The sequence below is a fragment of the Ranitomeya imitator genome, chromosome 10 (genome assembly GCF_032444005.1).
Source record: "Ranitomeya imitator isolate aRanImi1 chromosome 10, aRanImi1.pri, whole genome shotgun sequence".
NCBI classification, from domain to species: domain Eukaryota; kingdom Metazoa; phylum Chordata; class Amphibia; order Anura; family Dendrobatidae; genus Ranitomeya; species Ranitomeya imitator.
Genome location: NC_091291.1, coordinates 38,386,497 through 38,414,063, shown reverse-complemented (window position 1 = coordinate 38,414,063; position 27,567 = coordinate 38,386,497). Strand labels below are relative to the sequence as shown.

The following is a 27,567-nucleotide window of genomic DNA, read 5'->3' as shown; positions in this document are numbered from 1 at the left end:
TCAATGTCTGATCGGTGGGGGTGCGACACCGGAATCCCCGCCCAACAGCTGTTCCTGGTGTCATCAACAGCCGGAACTGCAGCTTTTCATCGACTGTATAGTGGACCCAACCTGGGTACTGCAGTTCCACCACCTATTCAAATCAATAGGGGGTGATGTGCAGTACCCAGTATTCCATTGACCGGGCTGTGCAACTCCGTAACTGAGCAGTTTCTTTTTTCTGAGCTCATCTTTACTGATTAATTGATCACACATCACACCAAATTTGAATGTGCGGGAAACAAAAATACTGCCAAAGCCAAATGGGTGCAAAATTTTTAATGAAACTAAATTGCGAAAATTGATTTTTAGCACAAAACAAACCAAAAATGTCCAAAGAGATGGGTACAGCCTTTATTGTTGCTGAAATGTATCATGACCAATTTTCTTTTTTTGGAGCAAGGTTGAAGTCAGAGATGTAATTTTGTGCAACAGAAATGTCAGTAAAACATTCGAATTTGGAGAGTGACCTAGTGCGATATTTCTGTCTGTGTTTGAAGTCAGGAGCTGATTATTAGGGATCATTGAAGGAAAACTCCCAAATAAACTGAGTGTGATGATATTTTGGGGAATTCCTGCTCTGAGTTTTCCACTACTAGAAATCTCAGATATAATTCTCATGATTGAGAAGCTTTGAGTGCAACCACAATTTTTTTAAAGGTGCAAATTTCTGAGTTCTATCGGGTACCACATCCTCTTCCAAATTCCCAGAGATGACACCTATGATGACAGCCTTTAATTAGCCTCCGTGGAGATCAGGTGCAAGTTGAGAGTTCTCGTAACAAGTCAAAAGATGACTTTATTTGTCAAATCTTCTGTATTCCCACCTATTGGTTTAACAGGGGTTTTATAACTAATGATCTTTCATGTGATTGATCCCAATTCATCAGGTAAGCGAGACCCCCCCAACATTGTTGGTGTTTCAACATTGAAATTGCAACGCTAAAGTCATGAAATGATGGAAATTACTGGATGGATATGCATGTTAACAATCGGCAAATGATGAAAAAAATGGAAATACAATTTTCGAAACATCTTGATTTATTCAGTCTGGGGTATACGCAAGGTACAGAAATCTTTTGCATTAATATTCCTTGACATATCATAATGAAGTTATGGTAGCACATTTTGGCAATGACCTGGCATTGTGATGTTGAAAAACATCTCATGGGACACTTGGAAAAATGGCCATACCACTGGTTCAACGAGCAAATCAACGTAACTTCAAGCTGTTATTACACCTGGAATTAAGACCGACATATGTCAGGCTATATGTTGCTTGTCCTAGTGTGAGCAGCCTGCATGGCCTAGACGTGCTACCATGGCCTTTAGGGTCTCCAGACTTTTCTCTCATCGAACACATCTAGGACATCATTGGTCAGCAATGAAAATGTTGTTTCCATTTTTTCATCATTTGTATACAATTAAAGGGAACCGGTCACCCCCTGGATGATTTTGATCTATTACTATGAATGGCTAAACCAGTCTTACCTGTAGATCTTGAAAAATGAATTTATAATGTTATATGCTAATGATTTCTTCCAGGTTCCGAGACATGCATCACCTGGAAGAAAACACTGGCTCCTGAGTTATAATGGTACCCCCTCCCATCAGGATCACACTGATCAGCGCTGTAATTCCACGCATGCGGTATGCACAGGCGCAGTTATGCAAACCCTGTCCGCCCTCCTATGGGCAGTGTCTGCATTGATCTTCTGCGCAGGTGCTGACGAGAGTCTTCTACTGCACAGTGACTCACCGCGTCTGCGCAGAAGATCAACGCAGGTCCAATTTATGCACTGGAGCCCATCAGACTCTAGCTACACTATTGCTCCTCACTGATCGCCTATAACTCCCGTTACCAAGTTCACTCTAATCTTCATTTTCTGGTTCTGTTTCGACACCCTGGAAATTACAGAAAATACCTGATTAGCCAATCATAGGCTGCGTGCGACGGGTCACTACTGCAGCTAGTGATTGGCTGAGCAGTCATATCCTGACATTTCTCGATGGGATTCGAAACCAGAGATGGACAGGGTCCAGGTAAGTATCACAACAGGAGGTTTGGTGTTTAAGGTAGTCTGAGCCCTTTGAAAACATTTTTATTTTATTTTCTCGATAACCCCTACAACCTTTGCAAGTTGAAACAATTAATTGCACCCATTGTTTGTACTGTGCATGTTATGATAAGACCAACTATTCCCGTAGCATTGTCTTCTTTAAAGCTTTCACTGCGAAATCCCACAAATTTGACATAAGCATAGAGCCCACGCTTAGTTTTTTAACTTTTATTTCACAGATAACAATAATAATGCTGAGTTAAAACATTATTGTTTTTCATCTCGGAAACAACAGAAAAGAGCTCAGCAACAAAAGTTTTTAAAAACTTCTGTAACTTTTAGATGGTGATTCCCACCAGACAGAGCAATGATCGCGAACAAACACAGTTATGGTTAAAACGTGGAAATGATCACATTCATTGCTGCCACAATAGACAACGTAAAACAAGACAGTGATGCCAAGTGAAATGATGCGACTGCAATAAGCCTAGGTGTCCAAATTGAATTGTGACAATTTAGGGCACAAGGAAAGGACACGACATTTTGAACAATTTTCATAAAGTGGTTGCAGACCCCATTTATGGATTTTTGTGTTTATCTGTTGTACCACATAAATCAAACGATTGTTGTCCTTGAACATCTTGATCTTGAAAACACATGAAATTGGGTAAACTATGGTGACCAGTGAATTTGCCAAAATTGGAATTCAGCGGTTCGCTCAAATTTGGCACAGGAATTCGATTTGCATCAAAGTTCTTTCATGCAAATCTAAAGTTCCTTATCTCTCTCTAGACCCCGAAATGTAAAAAAAAGCAAAAAAATAAATTCACCTACCTGCCCATCGGTCCGTCCACTGCCGCACTCAGCGCCTTTTCCTTCCTCCGACGCACTTCACCCTTTTTGGGCAACTTCGCTTTGTACCGCGCTGGGAACAGAATAAGCCTCTGAGCTGGGCAGTGTAGGGACCGGTAAGCAGAGATGAGAGCTTTAATTTTTTTTTTTTTACACCTTTCCTGTTTTTCTACAATTCAGCAAGAATTCCACCATTTTGCTGAATTCACAAGAATTTTGCAATCAAGAAATTTTTTTTTTTTTTTTTTAATTTGAATCTAAATCAATTCGACTTTCATAAATTCCCTCAACCTGGAAATGTCACCTTGCTAGGACTGCAGACAAAAATTGGATATTTTTCTCAATTGCAAATCTCCGAGATTAGCCAAATATTACGAGCCCTTAGATAACCTCTTCTTGTTATAAGCCCCCTTCCTTCAAACGTACACTAATCACAAGTTGACCCACCCACTGCATTGACCCACAGTGATGGAATCTGACATCAAACACCTTGGAGGACCACCACAGGAGAAATAAAGCAACACATATCCTAAAATTAATGGGCAACTACATTGACATACTTACTACGTAGCTCAGATTTCCTAAAGCTAGCACTTTAACTAGTTGCCCCCTTTGCTGGAGACAGGTGGTTGGCCATCTAAATTCTAAATCAGTCTTTCTACAAATGTCCACCTTTCACAACATCCTTAGATACGCATCTAGACACACAGCTGGGTTTTATTTTTATCTTCTTACACCACATACCCAATAAGTATCAAACTATTAATACCAAATTAATTACATTGATTTCATAGGGTAATAAAGTATACGGTATGTTTCAAGCCACATAGACTAGGAAAAACCTAAATTATCCAAGAAAATGACATTGATTCAAGATGAAAGGGAAGCTGTCAGCAGTTATTTGCTATTTAAACTGAGATCAGCATAATGTAAGGGCTGAGAGCCTGATTTCTGAAATATATCACTTACTAGTCTGTGTTTTGTAATTTCAATAAAATCAGTGGTTTATCAGCAGGAGATTATTACTGCAGGACTAGGTGTCTCCTGCCTACTAGTCCTCTTGCTCTGTGTAACCACGCCCCCACCACTGATTAGAAGCTGTCAACATACAGTGTAGTGTACACAGGAAACTACCAATCAGTGGTGTGGGCGGGGTAATACAGGGCTCAGCTTTCTGAGCACTGCTAGATCTGCAAAAGAGAAAACAGTAATTGCATTAAAATGACAGTATACAGACTAGCAAGTGACACATCCCTGGAATCAGTGTCTCAACATCTACATCATCGGAGAGATTACATAGCAAAAAATCCTTGGTGACAGATTGTCTTCAACACTGCTGACATCTGCCAAAATAGCTGATGGGCTTGGTAGCGTTTGTAGCCTAAACAAAGGGTGGAAACATCCCCTTGACCGTCTTATAAGAATGTAGTGATTGGTCTCTGCAATATTTGCCTTGTCTTTATCTCGTCCCGGCCCATCTAGTAGACAATTTATGACCACAACCTTGCACAAATCATTTCAGATGAATGACATGAAGTTCTGCTAACTTCAGAAATTTATTTTTCAATACTTGTGACGAAACTACATTTCAAGTTTGAGGAGTATACACAAATATTCACCTTCTACCTCTTTAAATAGTCAACAAACTGCATACGTGAATAATACAGGCAAATGTAAGAAACATTGTAATATATCTTATCAGAGAAATATGCTTCTTTCTGCACCCATGAGCCACTTCTTCCGCAGCTCCTACTTTCTGTACTCCTATACTCTGAAAATACAGCTCAAATCTTTCTTCATCCAAGCAAGATGGGCTAAAAAGTCAGTGAGGTATCAGATTACACCTCCTTTAAATTCTATGAAGAGAGGAACGCTTAGCACAGAGAGACAGAAGAAGACAGGGCAAGCCCAGGCAGATCAAGCAGCAACTTCAAGAAACTGTGCTGGATTCACAACCACTCAGCTCAGTAGGACTGTAAAATAGTGATAAAACTGGTGAAACATGCAAGATACATACAAGTCACATACATAGTGTTATTACTGATGGACACATACATGACAGATGATTCTAAAAGTGACCTGAAACAATGGGAACGTTTTAGCGAACATACCCATTGTCCTGGACTGAATTAACTTCAAAACTCAAGTAATACATAACATATACTGTTCTGACTGACTTAGTTCTTTCATAAGATTCTGCCTAGAAGCCTGTGCCAGTTTAGTGCGACTAGTCTGGTTAGTTGACTGGTTTATGAGGCACACATCCAATAAAATAACACACGGTGTTAGTCCACAGAAAGATAGAACATCAACTTAAAGCTGCTGCATGTGTGCTCTATGATAGCAGCGACGTGACAGATCGATTCAATGAATGAAACTTCTAAAACAGAACAGACCAATCGAAAGATGTTCGGGTAAAAATACACAATACAATAGCAATGACATAACATATGGCACAACAAAACGGGAAACGATGGAGACAATTTTCTTTCTTTTTCTTGTGGTTAAAATCCGCAAGTGACTCATCCAAACCTTGAATTGAAACAAAAAATCAAAATGAATAACACTTTTTTTTATATTTTACAAAACATGAATTTGTCATAAAGGTACAATAATAATATTATAAAAAGACATGTAGAAGCAGATTCATGTCAAGATTAGCCCCATAATCAATGCGGCTTATCCTCTGAATTTCTTTCAGTATAGCAGCCTCGCACCTTCATAACTCTATTAACCTCCAAAATAACCCCATATCTGCAAGTTAATAGCATTATTGGACATGACAGGTTCCCTTTAATGACCAGTGACATATATATCCATCATTGGTAGCATCCCTATGAGTGAAGAGGGCGTAGAAGATCTGCGCTCAATGTACAAGCTGGGGATAACTGTTTTACATTCTGCACCTGTAGGCAACAGTCGGGATCAAAGGTAATTCTGATCCCAGCAGCATAACCCAATAGATTCTTAAGTCAATAACTGCTGTGGTAGCTGGACAGGTACTCAGGGTGGTACTCAGGGTGGGCATCTGACCTCTTTTTTTTAAGTTGTTTTCTATTGGATCTATGATTTCTTTGCATAGAATGTGGCTGGTGACCATTTCTGAAAGCTAAATGTGGCTTTCAAGGTAAGAAAGTTTGAGAGGCACGATGATATATGGTACTTACTCAATGTAATTTCTTTGTTGAAGAGACCAAGAAACATCTATTGGGGAACTGTACGAAGTGAGAAAAAGAAAATTAATTAAACAAGTCATGTCCCATCTCAGAACAGCCCAGAAGAGGACATGATAACTGTTGACGTGAGGCCAAATGAAGAAGCAGAATCTCCGACTGCTCTGAGCCATCGCCCAGTAGAACAAGTCGGTACTTTGCATCTAACTGCCTGTTAGTTCTTACTGTAGACCATAATAAAAAAAAAATCAAATGATTCCCAACAATCCCTTTAATGAGAAAATTCATTAGCCTAGATGTTTTGTAAGGTGGTACTGGTCAATGTTTTTGGACTTCAAATGATAAAAGATTACCTCTAACTTCTAGTTTGCAGTCCACCTCGGCTTCCCCCAAATCATTGATGGCTTTGCAAGTGTAAGTTCCACCATCAAAGGGACTTGGCTTCCGGATGTTCAATGTAAGGACTCCTTGGTTATGTTTCATGAGGAACTTGGGATCATCTTTAATCTCCATTTTATTTTTCATCCAGATAACTTTGGGCTAAATTAGATACATGGGATTACTTTCGAAGATAAAAAAAATAGGTTCTACAACAACCGAAAACACCCTTCATAAAGTCTTAGTTTCTCATCCATGTGGTAATATTTTAGTGTTTAGTTTAGTGATTAGGTTTTTCACAAGAGAGGGCTGCGCAGTCGTACCTTTGGATGACCTCTTACAGCACAATTCAAGGCTGTGCTGTATCCAGCTACGACAACCCGGTCGATGAGAGGAGTAAGGAACTTTGGAGCCTCGTTCACATCCATTTCTTTGTAATCACGAGGTTTATGGATCAAACCTGTGAAGGACAGACATATTGTTAGATTTTGCTTCTTGAAAGCTTCTTGTGGTAAACCATTTGATGGCACAGATATGGCCCCATTTCAGTATTTTTTTTTATTTGACCGTAAAAAATAAACTGGAGTATACGTTTCTATCTTAGGTTTTGATTTGTTTTTTTCATATGTTTATTAGGGATCATGTGTGTAAGTGTATCAGTGGTAGTAGAATACTCACTGGTCACGGTCTTCTCCCATTTTCAGCATTGCTCTGCCTTCTTCTTGTCACCATTCCTTGGCTCAGAGTGTCTGGGACTCAGTGATGAACAGCTGTCATCTTATCTTTTGTTGGGGCATGCTGAGCTGTCAGTGTTTTGATTGAAAGCTCAGGTGACCTCTCTGAGACTGGGAGGTGCAGAGATTTCCACAGGTGATCCATGTTCTTAAATATTTGCCCTACTATTTAGGTGAGCTGTCTGGCCCAGATCATTGCTAGTCAAAAGCTTATGCTCTCTGGTGTGTGTTTGCCTGATCCCAGTGTTGTAGGTTCTGATATTCTGCTGCTGATCTTTTGGACCATGTTCTGACTACTCGTTTGTTATTGCACTTTGCTTCTGATCTACTGCTGCCTGACCTTTGGACTGAGTTCTCACTACTCATTTGTTATTGCCCCTTTGCTTCTGATCTACAACTGCTGACCTTTGGACTGAGTTCTGGCTACCCATTTGTTATTGCCCCTTTGCTTCTGATCACTGCTGTCTGACCTTTAGACTGAGTTTTGGCTACCCATTTGTTATTGCCCCATTGCTTTTGATCACTGCTGCCTGACCTTTAGACTGAGTTTTGGCTACCCATTTGTTATTGCCCCTTTGCTTCTGATCTATTACTGCTGACCTTTGGACTGAGTTTTGGATACCCATTTGTTATTGCCCCTTTGCTTCTGATCTACTGTTGCTGACCTTTGGACCATGTTCTGACTACTCCTTTTTTATTGCCCCTTTTGCCTCTGATCTACTACTCACGTGAGGATCACATTGCAATCCTCGGACTGGCACTCCTCTCTCCTGACCTAAGCGTGACAGCATATTTTTCTATGCAGCCGTCAAGCTCAAGTAAAAGAGAGTCGACGGCCAGTCTGAGGATTGCAATGCGATCCTTGTGAGAGTATTACAGCTGTCTGTTTGTGCCCTAACACTTACACCCAATCCCTAAAAAATGGGCAAATAGAAAAATATCACCAGTGTGGGGCTTTAAATAATCTGAATTCAATGAATGAACAAAAATTGTAAACCAAAATTAGGTACAAAAAAATGGCATATGAACAGCATAAAAGATAATTCCCCATTCAGGACCCCATCTGTCTGAACAATTCAAATAACTATTGGCCATAAGTTTATAGGCTGACAGCTAATCCTCCCAACTTCCCCAAATTCATGAACACTTTCAATGAAGAATGGGGAATAGGCCACTGCCAAAGCAATCTGGCAGTGAATTCACTACAGCTAGAACGAAGGATGGGCATGTTGAAATCCAGCATGCCTGGTCCTTCTTTCATTGGTTGCCATTAGTGTTGAGCATTCCGATACCGCAAGTATCGGGTATCGGCCGATACTTGCGGTATCGGAATTCCGATACCGAGATCCGATACTTTTGTGGTATCGGGTATCGGTATCGGATCAATAGGGATGTGTAAAATAAAGAATTAAAATAAAAATATTGATATGCTCACCTCTCCGGCGGCCCCTGGACATCACGCTGGTAACCGGCCGGCTTATTTGTTTAAAATGAGCGCCTTCAGGACCTGCGAATGACGTCGCGGCTTCTGATTGGTCGCGTGCCGCCCATGTGACCGGCACGCGACCAATCAGAAGCCGCGACGTCATTCTCATTCACAAAACTCCTAATTCTAGGAATTAAGGACCTGCGAATGACGTCGCGGCTTCTGATTGGTCGCGTGCCGGTCACATGGGCGGCACGCAACCAATCAGAAGCCGTGACGTCATTCGCAGGTCCTGAAGGCGCTCATTTTAAACAAAGAAGCCGGCCGGTTACCAGCGTGAAGTCCAGGGGCCGCAGGAAAGGTGAGCATATCAATATTTTTTATTTTAATTTTTTATTTTACACATCCCTATTGATCCCAGGGCCTGAAGGAGAGTTTCCTCTCCTTCAGACCCTGGGAACCATGAGAATACCTTCCGATACTTGATGTCCCATTGACTTGTATTGGTATCGGATATCGGTATCGGCGATATCCGATATTTTTCGGGTATCGGCCGATACTATCCGATACCGATACTTTCAAGTATCGGATAGTATCGCTCAACACTAGTTGCCATATAATTTTATATTTCTCCTGCAGTGGCTGCCATGAGAAAAATATATACCAACAGAATATTTCCTGCAGAAGTTGGACTCATCAGCTGATCATTGTCACAGCTTGTTTATTAAAGGGGTTGTCTGTAATGAGAAAACCCTTTAATAAATCATCATCATGATCATCATCATGATCATCATCTATGATCCAAAACAGAGATCAGATACAAGAAGCTGCTAGGGATTAGTGAACTTGTTTGGAAAACATTTGCCAATCTCAAATTCAGCACAAACGTATTGCATTTGGATTACAGTTTCAAAATTTTCAAAATTCCGGCACAGTTTGGTAAATGATCGCATTTCCACTAATGCTTTTGTTAGGACTTTGGGTAGGATAGTGGTGCTGTATGATGAGAGGGGGGACATGTTCTTTGAGAGGAGGGGGTGTATATAGGTCAGAGGAGCTGCAGAGTATAAATATTTTTTATTAACTTAAAGGGAATCTGTCACCCCAAAATTGGCTTATAAATTAAGGTCACTGGCATCATGAGCTTATCTACAGCATTCTGTAATGCTGTAGATAAGCCCCCGATGTATCCTGAAAGATGAGAAGAACAGGTTATATCATACTCACCCAGGGGCGGTCCTGGTGTGGTCCGATGGGTGTTGCGGTCCGGGTCCAGTGCCTCCCATCTTCATACGATGTCATCCTTTTCTTTTCTTCCTGCCATGGCTCCTGCGCAGGTGTACTTTGTCTGCCTTATTGAGCGCAGAGCAAAGTACTGCAGTGCACAGGCGCCGGTAAAGGTCAAAGAGGCCCAGTGCCTGCGCACTGCAGTACTTTGCTCTGCCCTCAACAGGGTAGATAAAGTATGCCTGTGCATAAGCTGCGGCAGTAAGACAAGAAGAGGACATCATCAAATGAAGATGGGAGGTGCTGGACCCGAACCGTGACGCCCATCGGACTGGACCGCACTGGGACCGCCCCTGGGTGAGTATACTATAACCTCTTTTTCTCATCTTTCAGGATACATAGGGGCTTGTCAACAGCATTACAGAATTCTGTAGATAAGCCCCTGATGCCAGTGGCCTTAGTTTATAGGCCAATTTTGGGGTGACAGATTCCCTTTAATGTGTGTACATTCCAGCAGCAAATCAGGGTGCAGAAACCACCCACATGGGCATCAGAGGTCTCCTCCAAAGATTCCCAGAATCCAGATGAGGAAAGCATTTTCAACGATCTCCAAAACGTTTTCCTGTTTGAACAAGGGCGTAGGGTCTGAGCAAAATGCACACCCTGGTCAACAGACGTTAACCCCGGTGATGAAGTTGATTTTGATATGACTCAGATACCAGAGGTACACGTGGACTGTACTGTGGTGTCAGGGCAGGAAGAGGAGAAGGGTGACTCAATGCGAGGAGTGAAAGAACAGAGAGGATAGTGATGAGGTTGTAGTTCCTGCTTGATGTGAACCCAGAGGCATGCAGCTGAGTAGCTCAGCAGAGGAGGGGGAGGAGGAAGAAGACAAGGAGGTTACTTTGCAGCTTGCTGCACAGACATGGAGTGATGCAACATGACAAGCACTGCATCCTCAGACACAACTGTGGCTGTGGTCAACACGGGTCGTGAGTCTGCAGTTCACATGGACATCAAGGGTTGCCTGGAGTTTTTTGAATTTGCAAAGGATGACGCAACTCATGTTAGCTGTCAACTTTGCAAAAATGACTTAGTAGAGGCAAAAATTAAAATAATTTGACTACTACTGCATGCATGAACTGGCACATGTGTGATCAACATGCCGTAGTCTGGGAATCATGCTGCACTAAAATGTGGACTAGCGGGTGACTCCAACCACCGTCTGTCCCATCTACTACATCTGCTGCTTCTTCCTCCTCTATCACTGTGGCAAGTGTTCCCACACATGTGTGCAGCCAGAGAACCTCCACTTGTTTAACCCCCTAAAGTCAGGGTTAGTGAGAGCCCATCTCCTGTTATAGAAATGGAGATGCCTGCTGTTTTTGTTTCATTGAGCTCGCTACATCTTTCTCAATCCTTCATAACATCTCTGCCTGCACCTCACTCATAGTCCAGCAGTTTGTCTTGTTCACCCCACTCCACCCTCTCCCAGCACAGCACGCAGCCCTCTGTCCCGCAGGTGTGGTCTTGTAAAATAGTGTTTCCTCCTACAAATGTCAAAGGTAAAAGCTTGAACTCCACCATCGCCAGTCTGCTGGTCACAGAAATGCTGCCTTTCCACCTGGTGGATACAGACAGTTTCTGAAAGTTGTTAGCCGTCGCAGTCCCCTGGTACCAGATGCCCAGTCGCCATTACTTCTCTAAGAAAGCTGTGCCTGTGCTGTACCAGCATATTGCAGACAGCATTAGCCATTCCCTGAAAAAATCTGTCTGCCAGTTTGCATTTCATCATTGACACCTGGGCAAGCAAACATGGGCAGGGGCGTTATATCTCCCTGACCGGGCACTGGGTGACTCTGGTGGCTGTGGGGGCAGGCGGGCAAGAGGCTGCTCCACAAGTCTTGAATCCCTAATGTTTGCTGGACAAAACTCTGCTTCTAATAGATCCTTTACTGCTTCTGGCTCCGCTACTTCCTCTGGGGCCTCCACCTGCACCCTCCACTTCTTCCTTATGAGACACATGTTCCAACAGTGTACTGAGAATCCACCACACATGCCTTGCATGGCTCACATCCTCAAACTGGTGGTACAGCAATTTATCCGCCACTATTTTGGCATGGATGCGCTGCTGCAGAAAGCACAGTCGCTGTGTGCTAAGTTCCACCAATCGCACCCCGCAGGTCATCGACTTGCATCTTTAAAGAGGCCTTTCGGCTTACTGGTTAACCGTTTGATTTGCAATGTGCCGACATGGTGAAATTCCACTCTGCACTTGTTGCAGTGACTGTGGTAGCAGCGATGAGCCATGGTGCAGTATGTACTTTTGTATAGCCTGGGCCAAAGCAGTATGGATGTGGTGAAAATCATGGTTGCGGAGTGGGCACAGATGAAGGAACTCTTCACCATTCTGCACAGTTTTGAAATGGCTACCAGGATGGTTAGTGCTGATGATGCCATCATCAGCATCACTATTCCGGTCATCTATATGCTGGAGCTTACTTTGAACAGTCTGTGGGAGGAGGTGGTGGTCCCAGAGGAAGAGGTGGAAGCAGAGAAGGATGCGGAAGGGATAACTACTGTATATCTCTAAGTTCCAGACTGTCTTTGCGCCTTCTTGCTGCACTATCTGCAACAGGATGCCCGTATTATTAGGATTAGAAATAGTGCTGAATACTGGGTTGCCACTCTGTTAGATGCATGGTAAAAAAAGTACATTTTGCCAGAGATGCTTATTCCCCTTGGAAAGTGACACACGAATGCTGGAGAATCGAAACATGCTTGTAGACAACCCTAAGAGCGGTTTTCCTTAACCCTGCTGTTCTGTTGGTCAAAAATGACCGACTTTGAACTTCAATATTCTTTAAAATATTCAAGATGCGGCTCTGAAACCCGTGGCCGACCGACCCATCCTCATTTAAGTCAATCAACCACAAGTTTCAGAACCGCATCTTGAACACCCCAAAAAATACCAAAGTTCAAAATAGGTCTCCCCAGACCGAACAGAACAGCAGGGTTAAGAGAGCAGTGAGGCATACAATGTGCATCGCAGTTATAGACTTCTAACCCTGGGAATGTCTAGTCTTCAATGCAAAAGCTTCAGCAATAGCAGCAGTGTAAGTGGCATAAGCAATTTCTGTGAGTCGTTTCACATATTTTTTCAGACCAGCCCGTGCACCAGCAGAACAGAGTACAAATCTGACACACTTAAAATGACTGGAGAGGATAGTGTAGGAGTATCTCAAGCTTAATATCAATGCCTGTCCTGTGTGAGCGGTCACATGGTACCGCTCATTACAGTGATGAATATGCACATATTCATCACTGTAATGAGCGGTACCACGTGACCGCTCACACACAACCTGCTGCCGGCGCTGAGAGCATACATTGCAGGAGCTGGGTGAGTATTTCTCGGAAAACGGGCGGGTGCACAAGGGATGGGAGGCGGGAGGGGACCCACAAACTTTGTTTTTAAGAAAAAAACCCTTGATTTTTCATTCCTTCTCTCCAGCGAACGCTGCTGGGGAGAAGGAATGAATGCCGGCTTCAGCACCACACGCAGGGGGGACAGCGCTTCCTGTAGCGCTGTCTCTCCTGCGGGCGGTACGTGCACACGGAGGGGAGTGCCCACCGCACGTATTGCAGTACGTGTTGCCGGAGAAAAGCGGACTTGTCTCCGTGCTCTGCACATGGACACACGGTCCTTGAAAACACGGAGACATGTGCATAGACCCATTCATTTGAATGGGTCTATGTGTGTCAGTGTCTCTGGTACGTGAGAAAACTGTCAGTACATGTACCGGAGACACTGACGTGTGAAAGAGGCCTTAGAACGTGTCTTCAGTGCTTCTGGTGGTATCCTGACGAATAAGTGCATCAGGCTATCCCCTGAAAGTGTAGACCGCCTACCTTTCATCAAGATGAACAAGTCATGGATCTTCAATGACTTTTGCACCCCAGTCACAGACTGGGCAGACTTGGTAATAGTGTTGTTTTTACTGCCATGCATTGATCTCGCATTATTGAAGTCTGTGACACCTTTGTCATGGCTTCTGTGCCTGCTGTCGCTATCGCTGCTGATGTTACAAACATTTTTTTTAAATGTGGAGACTCCAAGTTTGGTCTCCATCTGGTGGGTTGCTTGTAGTGGAAGGGGTGTCTTAATTGAAACTTAAATTCAAAGCGCTAAATCCTGGCCCAGACCCTGATACCTCGAGCAAGTCCCACGGTTCACTGCTGCTGTATGATTATCAACTTTGTACTGTGGGTCAATTGATGTTACTTTCCCTGGTGTCTGACCCTCATTTTGTAAATGCTTGGACTCCAAGTTGTGTCTCCTTCATGTGTGTGTTGCCTGAATTAGGCACCAGGCCAACACCTGTCACTCATCCACCTGTTGCTGATCAATGTTTCCGCTAGAAATTCTGGTTCAAGCCTTGTTCCATGCATCCATGCTGCACAATTATACTATTTGTACCGTGGGACAATTGATTCCACTTTTCCTGATGTCTGCTCTTAATTTGAGCTGTTTGGGAAGATTTTTGGCCACTTTTAAGATGTTGTCTATGCTTTTTGTTTTTCCTCCCATTGAATTCAATGGGGTTTGGGTACGTTGGACAAATATGGGGATGTTCGCTGAACCAAATCGAACTTTGAAACGATCACTCATCTCTACTTGCTATCCATGTACATCACAGACTTCTCACTGATTCATTTAAGCACTGTATAACATTTCCTTTTCCTGATGGGCAATGGATGGAGGACACTAGTGCAGGAAGAGTCCCAGGACAGGGGACAGTATAATAGGAAGGGGCACAAAATGGGGGACATTATACCAGAAAGGGGCCCGGGATAAAAGACGCTATTATAAGATGGAGGCCATATTAAGGTATTAAGGGAAACTATTACAAGAAACAGCCAAAAGAAGGTAAATTATTACATGGGGTGGACACATATGTCATTATAGGATCAAGAGCACTACAAGGACCATACATCTGACCAACATGTATTTGGGGGCCCAGGCCTAAAGTTTGCACTGGAGTCTATCGGACTCTAGTTACGCCACTGTAAGTAAGCACACATCTGTAGGGTAGGTCCTATACATTTCAATAGCCATATAGATAGATATGACCCATTTAGTCCTTATTTCCCACCTACCGGTTTTCTCGATGATGGCCGTGTTCTTGGAAACACCTGGGTTGTCACTCAAACCAACAATGTTTTCGCTGTAAACTCTAAAGTAATATTCATTTCCCATGATCAGATCGGAGACTGTGCACCGTGGCTGACGATTGTGCTCGTATACAGTAAACCATTCCTGGAAAGGAATCAATGAATAATTCTTAGAGTTAAGATTACAATAAGTACTTGGTATAGGACCACAATTATGGAGTTAAACAAGGATGATATAGGCAGTAAGAGTCTAAAAGCAACTTTCAAGTAATGTGATATTAAAAAAGAAACCATCTTACCATTGTCTTCTTGTCAGCTTTCTGGATACTATAGCCTGTAATCTCTGAGTTTCCATTGTCCTTGGGTGGTTGCCATTCTACAAGAGCATTAAAGCCCCAGACCTCTTTGACCATCACAGCCTGTGCAGGACCAGGTTTATCTGTGTGGAGGGTGGAAAAAAATAGTATTAGCAGTATGTCCTAATGTTGTCTGTCTCAAAACATATCCAGAATATGACATTGATGGCCTTTCTTTAGATAATTCATTAATGTGTGATCATTAAGGGTTCGAGATCATAAGCATTAGTAAAAGGAGTGGATCAAACAGCTGCAAATCAACTTAGAGTGGGACAGGCAGAGCCATTTTAGGATTCTACAGCCTACGTATTGAAGGTCAGAGAGCACAACTTATTACATATAAGGATATAAAGGACTAATTTTAATTGGTGTACTACTGCAGAACTGAAGAACATTGAAAATTGGAGATAAAGCCTAAGTGTGCAAATAATAATCCAATGCTAGGGAGGTGCTGTAGCTGCATAGTCAGTGTGATACTCAGTGTGGCTGAGAATTGATTGTTATGGGATACACTGCGCTAACAGCACCTAAAAAACAGTCTTTTTTTATTGTTCTTCATATGCTGCAAACAAAAGGGCAATTTAATACCCCTCTGTCCTAATTTTGCTTCTGAAGAAAACTTCTGAAATCAAGGCTTGTGTTTTATTTTGAGAATAGATGATGTACAATAACAAATTATATTGTGGCACCGTGTTAGCCAGAAAAATCGATGTCAATACTTTTCTGCCCAATGATGACAAAAGTATTGTCGGAGTGATACCTTTATTGGCTAACCAGAAAATAATATATGTTTGCAGCTTTCAGAGCACAGAGGCTCCTTCTTCAGGCATGATTACAAATTAATAAGAAAAAGGCACAACATTTAAGGGATACTACAGTAGGACATTTGTCCCACCTCATGAACAAATGTCCTACTGTAGTATCCCTTAAATGTTGTGTCTTTTTCTTATTAATTTAATTGTATTCTTGCCTGAAGAAGGAGCCTCTGTGCTCTGAGAGCTACAAATATACTGTATATTATTTTCTGGTTAGCCACTCCGAGAATACTTTTGTCATCATTGGGAAGAAAAGTATTCTCATTGATTTTGAGAATAGCAAACCTGTTGCATATTCCAATAAAGAGATACATTTTTAATTTCTATTTGAGAAAATATTACTTCTTTATTTTCAAAACAGCAGCACGCCTGTTTTTTTCTTCCCAAAGAAAGGGATAATTTTTGTACCGCTTGTGAAAAACTATCACTTCTTAATTTAGCAAAAAACAAAGCTCTTGATAATCCCCAAACGTGAATAAATTTTGCACCCAACCTTGTAAAAATACCACATTTTATGTTTGCATCACCTATGTATAAACACCAGAAAGTCATATATATGCCCACTATACGGGGTAATTTTTGGACTGATTATATAGTTTAATATGCAAATTGCCTCTTCTGAGAAAAAGAGGATTTCAACTCTATAGCGCCACCTGTTGGACGTGGCGATTCCACAAGTCTCAATCAACCCTTTAACGAGTCGTGCAATATGACTCAGGATAAAAGCCAAATCAGTATCTCAATTTGCAGACATGGTGTTTCGGGCTGTTGGCCCTCATCCGTGCGAAGCATGAGAAATGATTTGGCTAGGTGAGAGGCTCTGGACTGGGGTCTAAAGGGTAAGGCTTCTCCTTATGGAGAGTGACATACCAGCTCTGGCTTGTCAAGGTAAGGAGGCTTATTCGCCGTGCAATGCTCCTCTGGGAAATTAAATATGCAAATAGCCTCTTCTGAGAAAAAGAGGACTTAAACTCTATAGCGCCACCTGTTGGAAGTAGCGATCCTACACATCACAATCAACCCTTTAACGAGTCGTGCAATATGACTTAGGATAAAAGCCAAATCAGTATCACAATTCCCAGACACGGTGTTTCGGGCTGTTGGCCCTCATCAGTGCGAAGCATGAGAACTGATTTGGCTAGGTGAGAGGCTCTGGACTGGGGTCTAAGGGGTAACGTTTCTCCTTATGGAGAGTGACATACCAGCTGGCTTGTCAAGGTATATAGTTTAAGTAACCTACACAGTCTGATACTGAAGTGTGTGGTTAAATAGGCTACCAACGCCTGCAAGCCATTTTCCCTACGCCAGATAGCTTGAGATCACTTGGACATTACTTAGGCTGTGTTTGCATGAAAGAGTTCAAAAGGGGTGCATACCTATTTGCCAGGAAATTAGAGGCTTTGCAGTGTTGAGATTCATAGCAAAAATATTTGCTGTGAATTCAATATTTGAGAAAAATTCAGAGAAGCTGGCAAATTTAAATATTAAAAGATCTCCTCATGTCTAATAAAGTTTATGTTCCAATCCCTGTGGCTGCATGTCTCATGGCTGTTCAACAGCCACAACACTTACCTAACAAACAGGCAATCCTTGCATGTATTGCGGCTGTTGAACAGACGCGAGACATGCAGCCGCAGAGATTTAAACATATTTTTCAAGCACGCCGAAGTCACTCAGTTAGCACCCGAGCATGCTTGCATAACACCTTATCCAAGCTCATTCGCTCATCACTGGTTACTATCAAATCAGAAATTATTAGAATTCGCCGGGTCCAGCAAATGTCCTAAACTTTGAGATATAGGGTATTCAATTCATTTTGTATTACTTTGCTCATTCCTAGGACCTTGTATATGAATACTTTTCATTTAAAATGCATAGTGAGTCTATATGGAGGGAATATATTGTATAAAATGGTACATCACCTTATGGTACCATTTTATTTATTGAAGCTAAAGTCATTCAAGTTCCGCATTTCATTTTACTATAACCCCATCGTGACATGCGTCGTACATGTACAGCGCATGTTGTGTCTCCCCCTTTGATGTGGGCTCTGACGCTGAGCCCACATCTTTCTTGGCACATGTCAGCTCTTTTGAACAGCTGGCAATATAATTCTAACAGCCGCAGGTGGAATCGCGATTCACCCGCAGCTCTCAACCTGTTAAATGCCGTTGTCAATCACTGCGGCATTTACCTCATGCTTACCGGTAGGTAGCTGGAAATCCCATCAGGTGAGCAGACCTCTATGCTTGTCATAGCCGGACTGCTATGAGTCATAGCAAGTGAGCATTTCTGCTACACACAGGCGATCTGATCATTGCCTGGGTGTAGTAGAGGCGATTGTACAAGTGCAGTTTCTAGTCTTCCATGGAGACTATTGAAGCATGCAAAAAGTTTAAAATAATGTTTTTAAAAATATTAAAAAAATAAAAGTTCAAATCACCCCCCATTTGCTCCTTTCAAAATAAAACAAAAAAAAATCAAACATACATATTTGGTATTGTCGCACTTAGAATCGCCCAATCTATCAAGCTATAAAAGAATTAATCCGATTGGTAAACGGCGTAGGAAAAAAAAAAGTCAAACCCCCATAACTTGTAGATTGTGAGCCTTCGCGGGCAGGGTCCTCACTCCTCCTGTACCAGTTATGACTTGTATTGTTTAAGATTATTGTACTTGTTTTTACTATGTATACCCCTCCTCACATGTAAAGCGCCATGGAATAAATGGCGCTATAACAATAAATAATAATAATAATTACGTTTTTTGGTCCTCGCAAGATTGCATTAAAATGCAATAATGGTCCATCAAAAGATCGTATACGCACCAAAATGATATCATTAAAAATGCACATTAAAAAAGCACGTAAAAAATAAGCCCTCACCCAACCCAGATCCTAAAAAATGGAGACACTATAGGTCTCGGAACATGATGCAATTTTTTTTTTTGTACCAAACTTTGGATTTTTTTCACCACTTAAATAAAAAAGAACTTAGACATGTTTGGTGTCTATGAATTCATAATGGCAGGTCAGTTTTAATATTTGGTCAACATGGCAGAAAAAATATACAAAAAACAGTTGCGGAATTTTTTCCCATTTTTGAGTACATAATATGTTAATACCAATGGTGTAGTTCCAAGTACTATTTGTCTGGCAAAAACCAAGCCCCTCACATGCCCATATTGATGAAAAAATAAAAAAGTTAAGATTCTTGGAAGAAGGGGAGCGAAAAACAGAAACTCAAAAATGAAAAAGGGCTATATCGTGAAGAGGTTAATTGTCTATCCCACCAACAAAAGCCATTATTCAAGCAAGCAGCCGATCATCATTGGTCCAACATCTTGTTAGGGCTCGAGTTCCCACCTCTGCACAGGGGGAATCTCAAACCATCTCCGCTGCGATCTTCCATTCTTCTCCAGCCACAGTGGAGCCTGCTCAGCGGAGACGTCGGTCCCAGCGTCTGGCTCAGGCAGATACTCTGCGTCTGGCTGCTTGTATCAATCTTTCTCATGAGCTTTGCGCCACTGTGGTCATGTATGCTTGTGGTCAGGGCCCGGCTGAAATAAGCCAATAGAATACTGGCACCTCCGGTGAGGAGTTTGTGTGCTTCTCTGACTGCATGACCACTGACTGCTATCAGCTCAGCAGTTAGCTGTGTACTCCTGTGAGCTTAACAGGACACAGTGCTTTTCTATCACGGCGACTCTGTGAAGTAACAGAGCTCCCTTATACCGCCATATTGTGCCATTGGCTAGCAGCAGGTTCTCCTCCTGCACGGTGGACCCTGGGCTGCGAACGCACCAATAATAACATCTATATTTACTCAGTGCTTTCCGCCAGCCCTAACATAATAATAGCGCCAGGGTCTGGCTAGTAAATGGCGGATCAACAACAACTGGGGGGTAGATTGGCGGCTCTCGAGCGCTCAATCTCAGCAGTGGATGTTACCACAGTTGCTGTTCAGGTTGCTAACGTGGCTGCAGCAACCTTGTCCACTGCCACCCCTGTTCCAACTCTTTCTCGCCTCCCACTGCCAGAGAAATTTTCTGGAGACAGTAAATCTTGTAGGGGTTTTGTGAGCCAGAGCTTTATACATCTCGAGCTTCTGGCCGCACATTTCTCCACAGAGCTGGCAAAGGTGGGATTTATAGTGTCTCTCCTGTCAGACAGGGCATTGGAGTGGGCTACGCCGCTGTGGGAGCGTGGCGATCATGTGGTGCAGAGTGCTCCGCTGTTTCTGAGCACACTGAAACAGGTCTTTTTAGGACCTCGAGTCACCCATGATACGGCTCTCCAACTGTTGGCATTGACTCAGGGCTCATCCTTGGTCAGCCATTTTGCTGTCCAATTCCGCACCCTAGCATCTGAGTTGGAGTGGTCGGATAAAGTCCTTATCCCAATATTTTGGAGGGGGCTGGCTGACCACGTGAAGGACGCTCTGGCCACTTGGGAGATTCCCGCCACACTGGAGGAGTTAATAGCTGTGTCCACTCGTATTGACCTCCGTTTTCACAAGCAGAGGTTAGAGCGAGCCCAGTATAGGCAAAGGTTTCGGCTGGCTCCCACCTTCGCCAAACCTTTGGAATCTCCGGTCCTGGTCCCTGAGTCACATGAGGCCATGGAAGTGTCACGAGCAGGATCAAAGTCCCGGACCGCTCGTGCACTCACGGTCTGTCATGTTTTCCAGCAGTCAGGATATCTTCCCACCAGATGTTCCCAGTGGTCGAGGAAACATCAGCGTCTAGTGGTAGTAGGTGGAGGTACACTAGACACGGTGACGTTTGCCTCCAAATTCTCCTTTAAGGGGACAATTAGTATAGGCTCATTCTCCCACTCGGTAGAGCTCTGCATGGATTCTGGGGCAGAGGGCAATTTTATGTCTTCTGCCTTCGCCCAACGTCACGCAATACCCCTGGTTATGCTAGCTCAACCAGTAACGATATGAGTGGTGAATGGGTCGACACTGCCCTCTCAGATAACACACCAGACCATCCCTTTCTCTCTCTCCATGTCGCCATTTCATCAGGAGATAATATCTCTGCTCGTCATTCCAGAGGGAATTGACGAGGTCCTGTTAGGGATTCCTTGGCTACGGTACCATTCTCCTCATATTGAGTGGTCCACAGGCAGAATTTGGGATGGGGTGAATCTTGTGGGGGTAGATGTCAGAGGGAAAGCGTTCAGGTTGCTATTACTGAGGTACCCTCAGATCTTTCCTCTCTCCCCAAGCAATATTGGCCCTATGCGGACGTGTTCTCCACAAAGGGCTGTGGAGACCCTTCTGCCTCACCATCCCTATGACTGTCCTATTGACCTCTTGCCTGGTGCTGAGCCTCCCCGGGGTTGAGTCTATCCGTTATCTCTCCCGGAGACGGAGGCAATGTGTCAGTGCATCCAGGAAAATCTGGCAAGAGGATTCATTAGGAAGTCAGTGTCACCTGCAGGGGCTGGGTTCTTCTTCATGCAGAAGAAGAACGGGGAACTACGTCCATGCATAGACTACAGGGGTCTTAACGCCATCACCATTAAGAATAAGTATCCCCTGCCCCTGATATCTGAACTTTTTGATAGGCTTCGGGGAGCAAGGGTATTTACTAAGCTAGATCTGCGGGGTGCTTACAACCTGATTCGCATCCGTGAGGGGGATGAATGGAAGACGGTTTTTAACACCAGGGATGGGCATTATGAATATATAGTGATGCCCTTTGGGCTCTGTAATGCCCCAGCCGTTTTCCAAGACTTTGTAAACAATATCTTCTGGGATATGCTTTCCACGTCGGTCGTAGTCTATCTGGATGATAGTCTCATCTACTCTCCAGATATTGGCTCCCACCGGAGAGATGTTTGTAAAGTCTTCGACCTCTTACGAGCTAATTCCCTCTATGCCAAGTTCGAGAAATGTGTGTTTGAGCAGGAGTCTTTACCTTTCCTGGGCTATATCATCTCTGCCCAGGGATTGGCTATGGATCCTGCGAAACTACAGGCTGTGATGGACTGGCAAGAACCCCATTCTCTTAAAGCGGTGCAGCACTTTATGGGGTTTATTAGCTATTATCGCCAGTTCATTCCTCATTTCTCAACTTTCGTAGCTCCCTTGGTAGCCCTCACCAAGAAGGGAGCAAATCCCAAATTGTGGTCTGAGGAGGTCTCTAAGGCCTTCATTTCTATTAAGTCCCATTTTGCTAGCGCTCCCATCCTACATCGCCCCGATGTAGATAAGCCATTCATAATGGAGGTGGATGCCTCTTCCATTGGTGCTGGAGCAGTCCTCTTCCAAAAGGATGCTCAAGGTCGGAAGCATCCTTGCTTCTTCTTTTTCAAACCTTCACACCAGCGGAGAGGAATTATTCCATCGGGGACAGGGAGTTGCTAGCAATGAAGTTGGCCTTCTCTGAGTGGAGACATCTTTTGGAGGGGGCTCGCTATCCTTTCCAAGTATTCACAGATCACAAGAATTTGGTTTACCTACAAACAGCCCAGCGGTTAAATTCTCGCCAGGCCAGATGGTCCTTGTTTTTCTCCCGATTCCATTTCACTGTCCATTTCCTTTCCAGGGAGAAGAACATTCGTGCGGAAGCTCTCTCTCGCTCCGTTGTATCATCTGAGGAGGAGGAAGAGGAGCCTCGGCTTATTGTCCCTACTGAGAGTCAGAGAACTGTGGCCCCGGTTTCGCTAGAGTCTGTTCCTCCAGGCAAGACTTTTGTACCATCCAGTCTGCATCCAGAGGTTCTCTCTTGGGCTCACTTGTCCAGGGTGGGTGGACATTTTGGGTCCAAAAGGACATCTGAGCTACTGGCGAGCACATACTGGTGGCCACATGTGTCCCGATGGTGTTAGATAGGTAACACCTATAGGTACCTATCTAACACCATCGGGACACATGTTCTTTAATCGGGTCTCCTGATGAGCCGGAGAGGCGAAACGCATTGAGGCGGTACTTTGGAGAGGCAGACGGCATGCTTGGGCTGGATGAGTACTATATGGTTATATAACATCTGGATGTATTCTCACCAGTTTATCCATTCATATCTATGATAGCATGTGTGCAGCATATCCTATGGTAGTATTATCTACTTAATGGAGTACACATTGAGGTCTCAAATCTGATGGGTAAGAGACCCAGTGGGATATGGAATATTGAGAAAATACTGCATCTATGTAACTACCGTCCCTGAATTCTTCTATATGTTCACCATTGATTTTATGGCACGGTGTGGGGATTAGTATTCCTTAGACATAGGATTGATCTGTGTATAGTGGATAGGGGTACCTTCAGCTATATAATTGGGTAGAGGGACCCTGGGTTTTCAATAGGGTTCATTAGGGACCTTAGGGCCAGCTGTCATGGAGTGGGGGCACCACAATGTTCCCCCACAGGCAGGTACCAGTCTAGGTATCAGTCCAGCAATAGTAGATCCTCATACCAGTTTGTTCACGGTGTGTTTTGTTTAATTTGGGATTACCACAGGTTGGTGGTATTTTAATCATTTTTTAACAAAAATAGTTTTATGGGATATTATTTGATTTACTACATATAGTGCCATTTGCTAGCAGCACGTTCTCCTCCTGCACGGTGGACCCCGGGCTGCGAACGCACCAATAATAACATCTATATTTACTCGGTGCGTTCCGCCAGCCCTAACACATCTGAAACCCTTGATGGTCTACTGTTATTCAGAGGCAAAGATGCAAGTAACCCTACATCTACCCTACACTGACCACTGCAGGAGAAATGTAGTACTACATGTTCAATAGCCAACCCTATAATACAAAGACAATCTGGGTCTTCCAGTTTGAGTCTTTTTCTGCCCTAATATTTTTGGGATAAAATAAAAACAATGTAAGAAAAAATAAAATCTACTGTCATCATAACCATATGTCTATACCAATAATACTGTACTCATTTTGGGAGACCAATTACGTACCATACATAAAATGTCAGAGTAGAAACATCAGTCTTCTGAGATGGATAAGATCATTTTCCAAAACTATTTCAAGACGGATAACTGTGCCTTTTAAAATAGGAATTAGGATGTTTTAAAATAAACCTTGCGCATTCTGCTGCTCGCTGGAGCTGGGGTTAAGCATCCATAACTGGATATTATCCGCTAGGATTAGTTAAATATAGTTCAGATAAGGAAACCCGATCTTTAAAGATATTCCTCCCCCGTGAACTTTAGATGTTGTTCTTCCATCCGTCAGCAATATGAAGACAGACATGAACATACTAGTCAGGCCGTCTGCATACTGTGGTATCTACTCTGTATCGCCAGAGATGTTTTGTCCCAGGACAAATAGAAATCAAAGATCTAGTGGGCACTTAAGAAATCATTCTAGATATCTTACGGCACTATAAAAGAACCTATATACTACATATTTACAACACGGTGGCTCAGGGGTTAGCACAGTTGCCTCACAACGCCGGTATCCTGGGTTCAAGTCCCATCAAGGACAACACAAAGGAGTTTGTATGTTCTCCCCGTGTTTGGTGGGTTTCCTCTGGGTTCTCAAGTTTCCTCCTACACTCCAAGGACATACTGATAGGGAATCTAGATTGTGAGCCCTGGTGGGGACAGTGATGATGATGTGGAATATGACGGCTCTATATAAGTAAGTAAATTGTTCTTCTGGGATTGTCCAAAACAAAGAATAAGTTGGTCCTAGTCCACAAGTCAATCCAGAATCTTCATTCTTCATTTTTTTGCCGTTTCTTACCAAATTATTTTTTAATAAACTGTAACATTTAGAATAGAAAATATGAAAAATTGAGAATCCTCAGAGGTTGATACCTTTAAACAATTATTACCATCTTTTCAGTGAGCTATTAAAAGGTATCAACCTCTGAGGATTCTTAATTTTTCATATTTTCCTATCTGTTGGCTAACAGGGTGCAAAGATATATTTTTTACAGTAACATTTAAAATCTACTATATAATTGTCTAAGGGTCACTTCTGTCTGTCTGTCTGTCCTTCTGTCACGGTTATTCATTCGCTGATTGGTATCGCCAGCTGCCTGTCATGGCTGCCGCGACCAATCAGCGACGGGCACAGTCCGTAAGAAAGTGGCTGCTCCTTACTCCCCGCAGTCAGTGCCTGTTGCCCGCCTACTCCCCTCCGGTCACCGCTAACACAGGGTTAATGCCGGCGGTAACAGACTGCGTTATTCCGCGGGTAACGCACTCCGTTACCGCCGCTATTAACCCTGTGTGTCCCCAACCTTTTACTATTGACGCTGCCTATGCGGCATCAATAGTAAAAAATGTAATGTTAAAAATAATAATTTAAAATAAAACCTGCTATACTCACCCTCCGTAGCCGCTCACGCCGGTCACCATCTTCCGTTGCAGGTTCCGGTGGCAGAAGAACCTGCCATGACATCACAGTCCTGTGACCGCAACGTCATCACAGGTCCTGCGCTCAATGCGCTCATACCAACCCTGGGACCGGAAGCTGCCGTGGACTACAAGGGCTCCCTCGGAAAGGTGAGTATATGTATATTTTTTTAACCTGTGACAAACCTGGCTGGGTAATATACTACGTAGCTGGGCAATATACTACGTGACTGGCCAATATACTACGTAGCTGGGCAATATACTATGTGGCTCTGTGCTGTATACTACGTCACTGGGCAATATACTACGTCACTGGGCAATATACTACGTCGCTGTGCAATATACTATGTGGCTCTGTGCTGTATACTACGTCACTGGGCAATATACTACGTAACTGGGCAATATACTACGTCACTGGGCAATATACTACGTAACTGGGCAATATACTACGTGGCTCTGTGCTGTATACTATGTCACTGGGCAATATACTATGTCACTGGGCAATATACTACGTGGCTGCACAACATACTACGTCAATAGGCAATATACTACGTAACTGGGCAATATACTGTGTGGCTGGGCAATATACTACGTCACTGGGCAATATACTATGTGGTAGGGCAATATATTACATGGTTGGGCCATATACTACGTCACTGGGCAATATACTACGTGGCTGCGCAATATACTACGTCACTAGGCAATATACTACGTAACTGGGCAATATACTATGTGGCTAGGCAATATACTACGTGGCTGGGCAATATATTACGTGGTTGGGCAATATACTACGTCACTGGGCAATATATTAAGTGTCTGGGCAATATACTACGTGTCTGGGCAATATACTACATCACTGGGCAATATACTATGTCACTGGGCAATATACTATGTGTCTGGGCAATATACTACGTCACTGGGCAATATACTACGTGGTAGGGCAATATATTATGTGGTTGGGCCATATACTACGTCACGGGACAATATACTACTTCACTGGGCAATATACTACGTGGCTGCGCAATATACTACATCACTAGGCAATATACTACGTAACTGGGCAATATACTACGTAACTGGGCAATATACTACATGGCTGAGCAATATATTACGTGGTTGGGCAATATACTACATCACTGGGCAATATACTATGTGTCTGGGCAATATACTACGTGACTGGGCAATATAGTACGTGGCTAGGCAATATACTACGTGGCTGGACAATATACTACATGACTGTGCAATATACTACGTCACTGGGAAATATACTGCGTCGCTGGGCAATATACTATCTGGTTGGGCAATATACTATGTCACTGTGCAATATACTACGTGGCTGGGCAATATACTACGTCACTGGGAAATATACTGCGTCGCTGGGCAATATACTATCTGGTTGGGCAATATACTATGTCACTGTGCAATATACTACGTGGCTGGGCAATATACTACGTGACTGGGCAATATACTACGTGGCTGGACATAATACTACATGACTGTGCAATATACTACGTCACTGGGAAATATACTGCGTCGCTGGGCAATATACTATGTCACTGGGCAATATACTACGTGTCTGGGCAATATACTATGTGGTTAGGCAATATACTATGTCACTGTGCAATATACTACGTGGTTGGGCAATATACTACGTGGTTGGACAATATACTACGTGACTGTGCAATATACTACGTAGCTGGGCAATATACTACGTGACTGGGTAATATACTACGTGGTTCTGCCATATACTTTGTTGCTGGGCAATATACTGCGTCACTGGGCAATATACTACGTAACTGGGCAATATACTACGTGACTGGGCAATATACTACGTGGCTGGACAATATACTACGTGGCTGGACAATATACTACGTGACTGTGCAATATACTACGTGGCTGGGCAATATACTACGTGGCTGGACAATATACTACGTGACTGTGCAATATACTACGTGGCTGGGCAATATACTACGTGACTGGGCAATATACTACGTGACTGGGC

General features: G+C 43.2%; 1 protein-coding gene across 3 annotated transcripts in view; it reads right to left on the bottom strand.

Annotated features, from left to right (window-relative positions):
* Nucleotides 1–3,209: 3,209 nt before the first annotated feature.
* The window catches only part of LOC138651741 (myosin-binding protein C, fast-type-like), a 158,355-nt gene continuing 133,997 nt past the window's right edge, over nucleotides 3,210–27,567 (bottom strand). For all 3 annotated transcript variants that reach the window (XM_069742191.1, XM_069742192.1, XM_069742189.1), the window contains 6 exons: nucleotides 15,361–15,500; nucleotides 15,047–15,206; nucleotides 6,826–6,962; nucleotides 6,478–6,664; nucleotides 6,119–6,166; nucleotides 3,210–5,483 (listed from right to left, as the gene is read on the bottom strand). In XM_069742191.1, coding sequence (XP_069598292.1) covers nucleotides 6,156–6,166; nucleotides 6,478–6,664; nucleotides 6,826–6,962; nucleotides 15,047–15,206; nucleotides 15,361–15,500 — 635 coding nt within the window. In that variant the 3' untranslated portion in view covers nucleotides 3,210–5,483; nucleotides 6,119–6,155. The remainder of the gene's footprint in view (nucleotides 5,484–6,118; nucleotides 6,167–6,477; nucleotides 6,665–6,825; nucleotides 6,963–15,046; nucleotides 15,207–15,360; nucleotides 15,501–27,567) is intronic.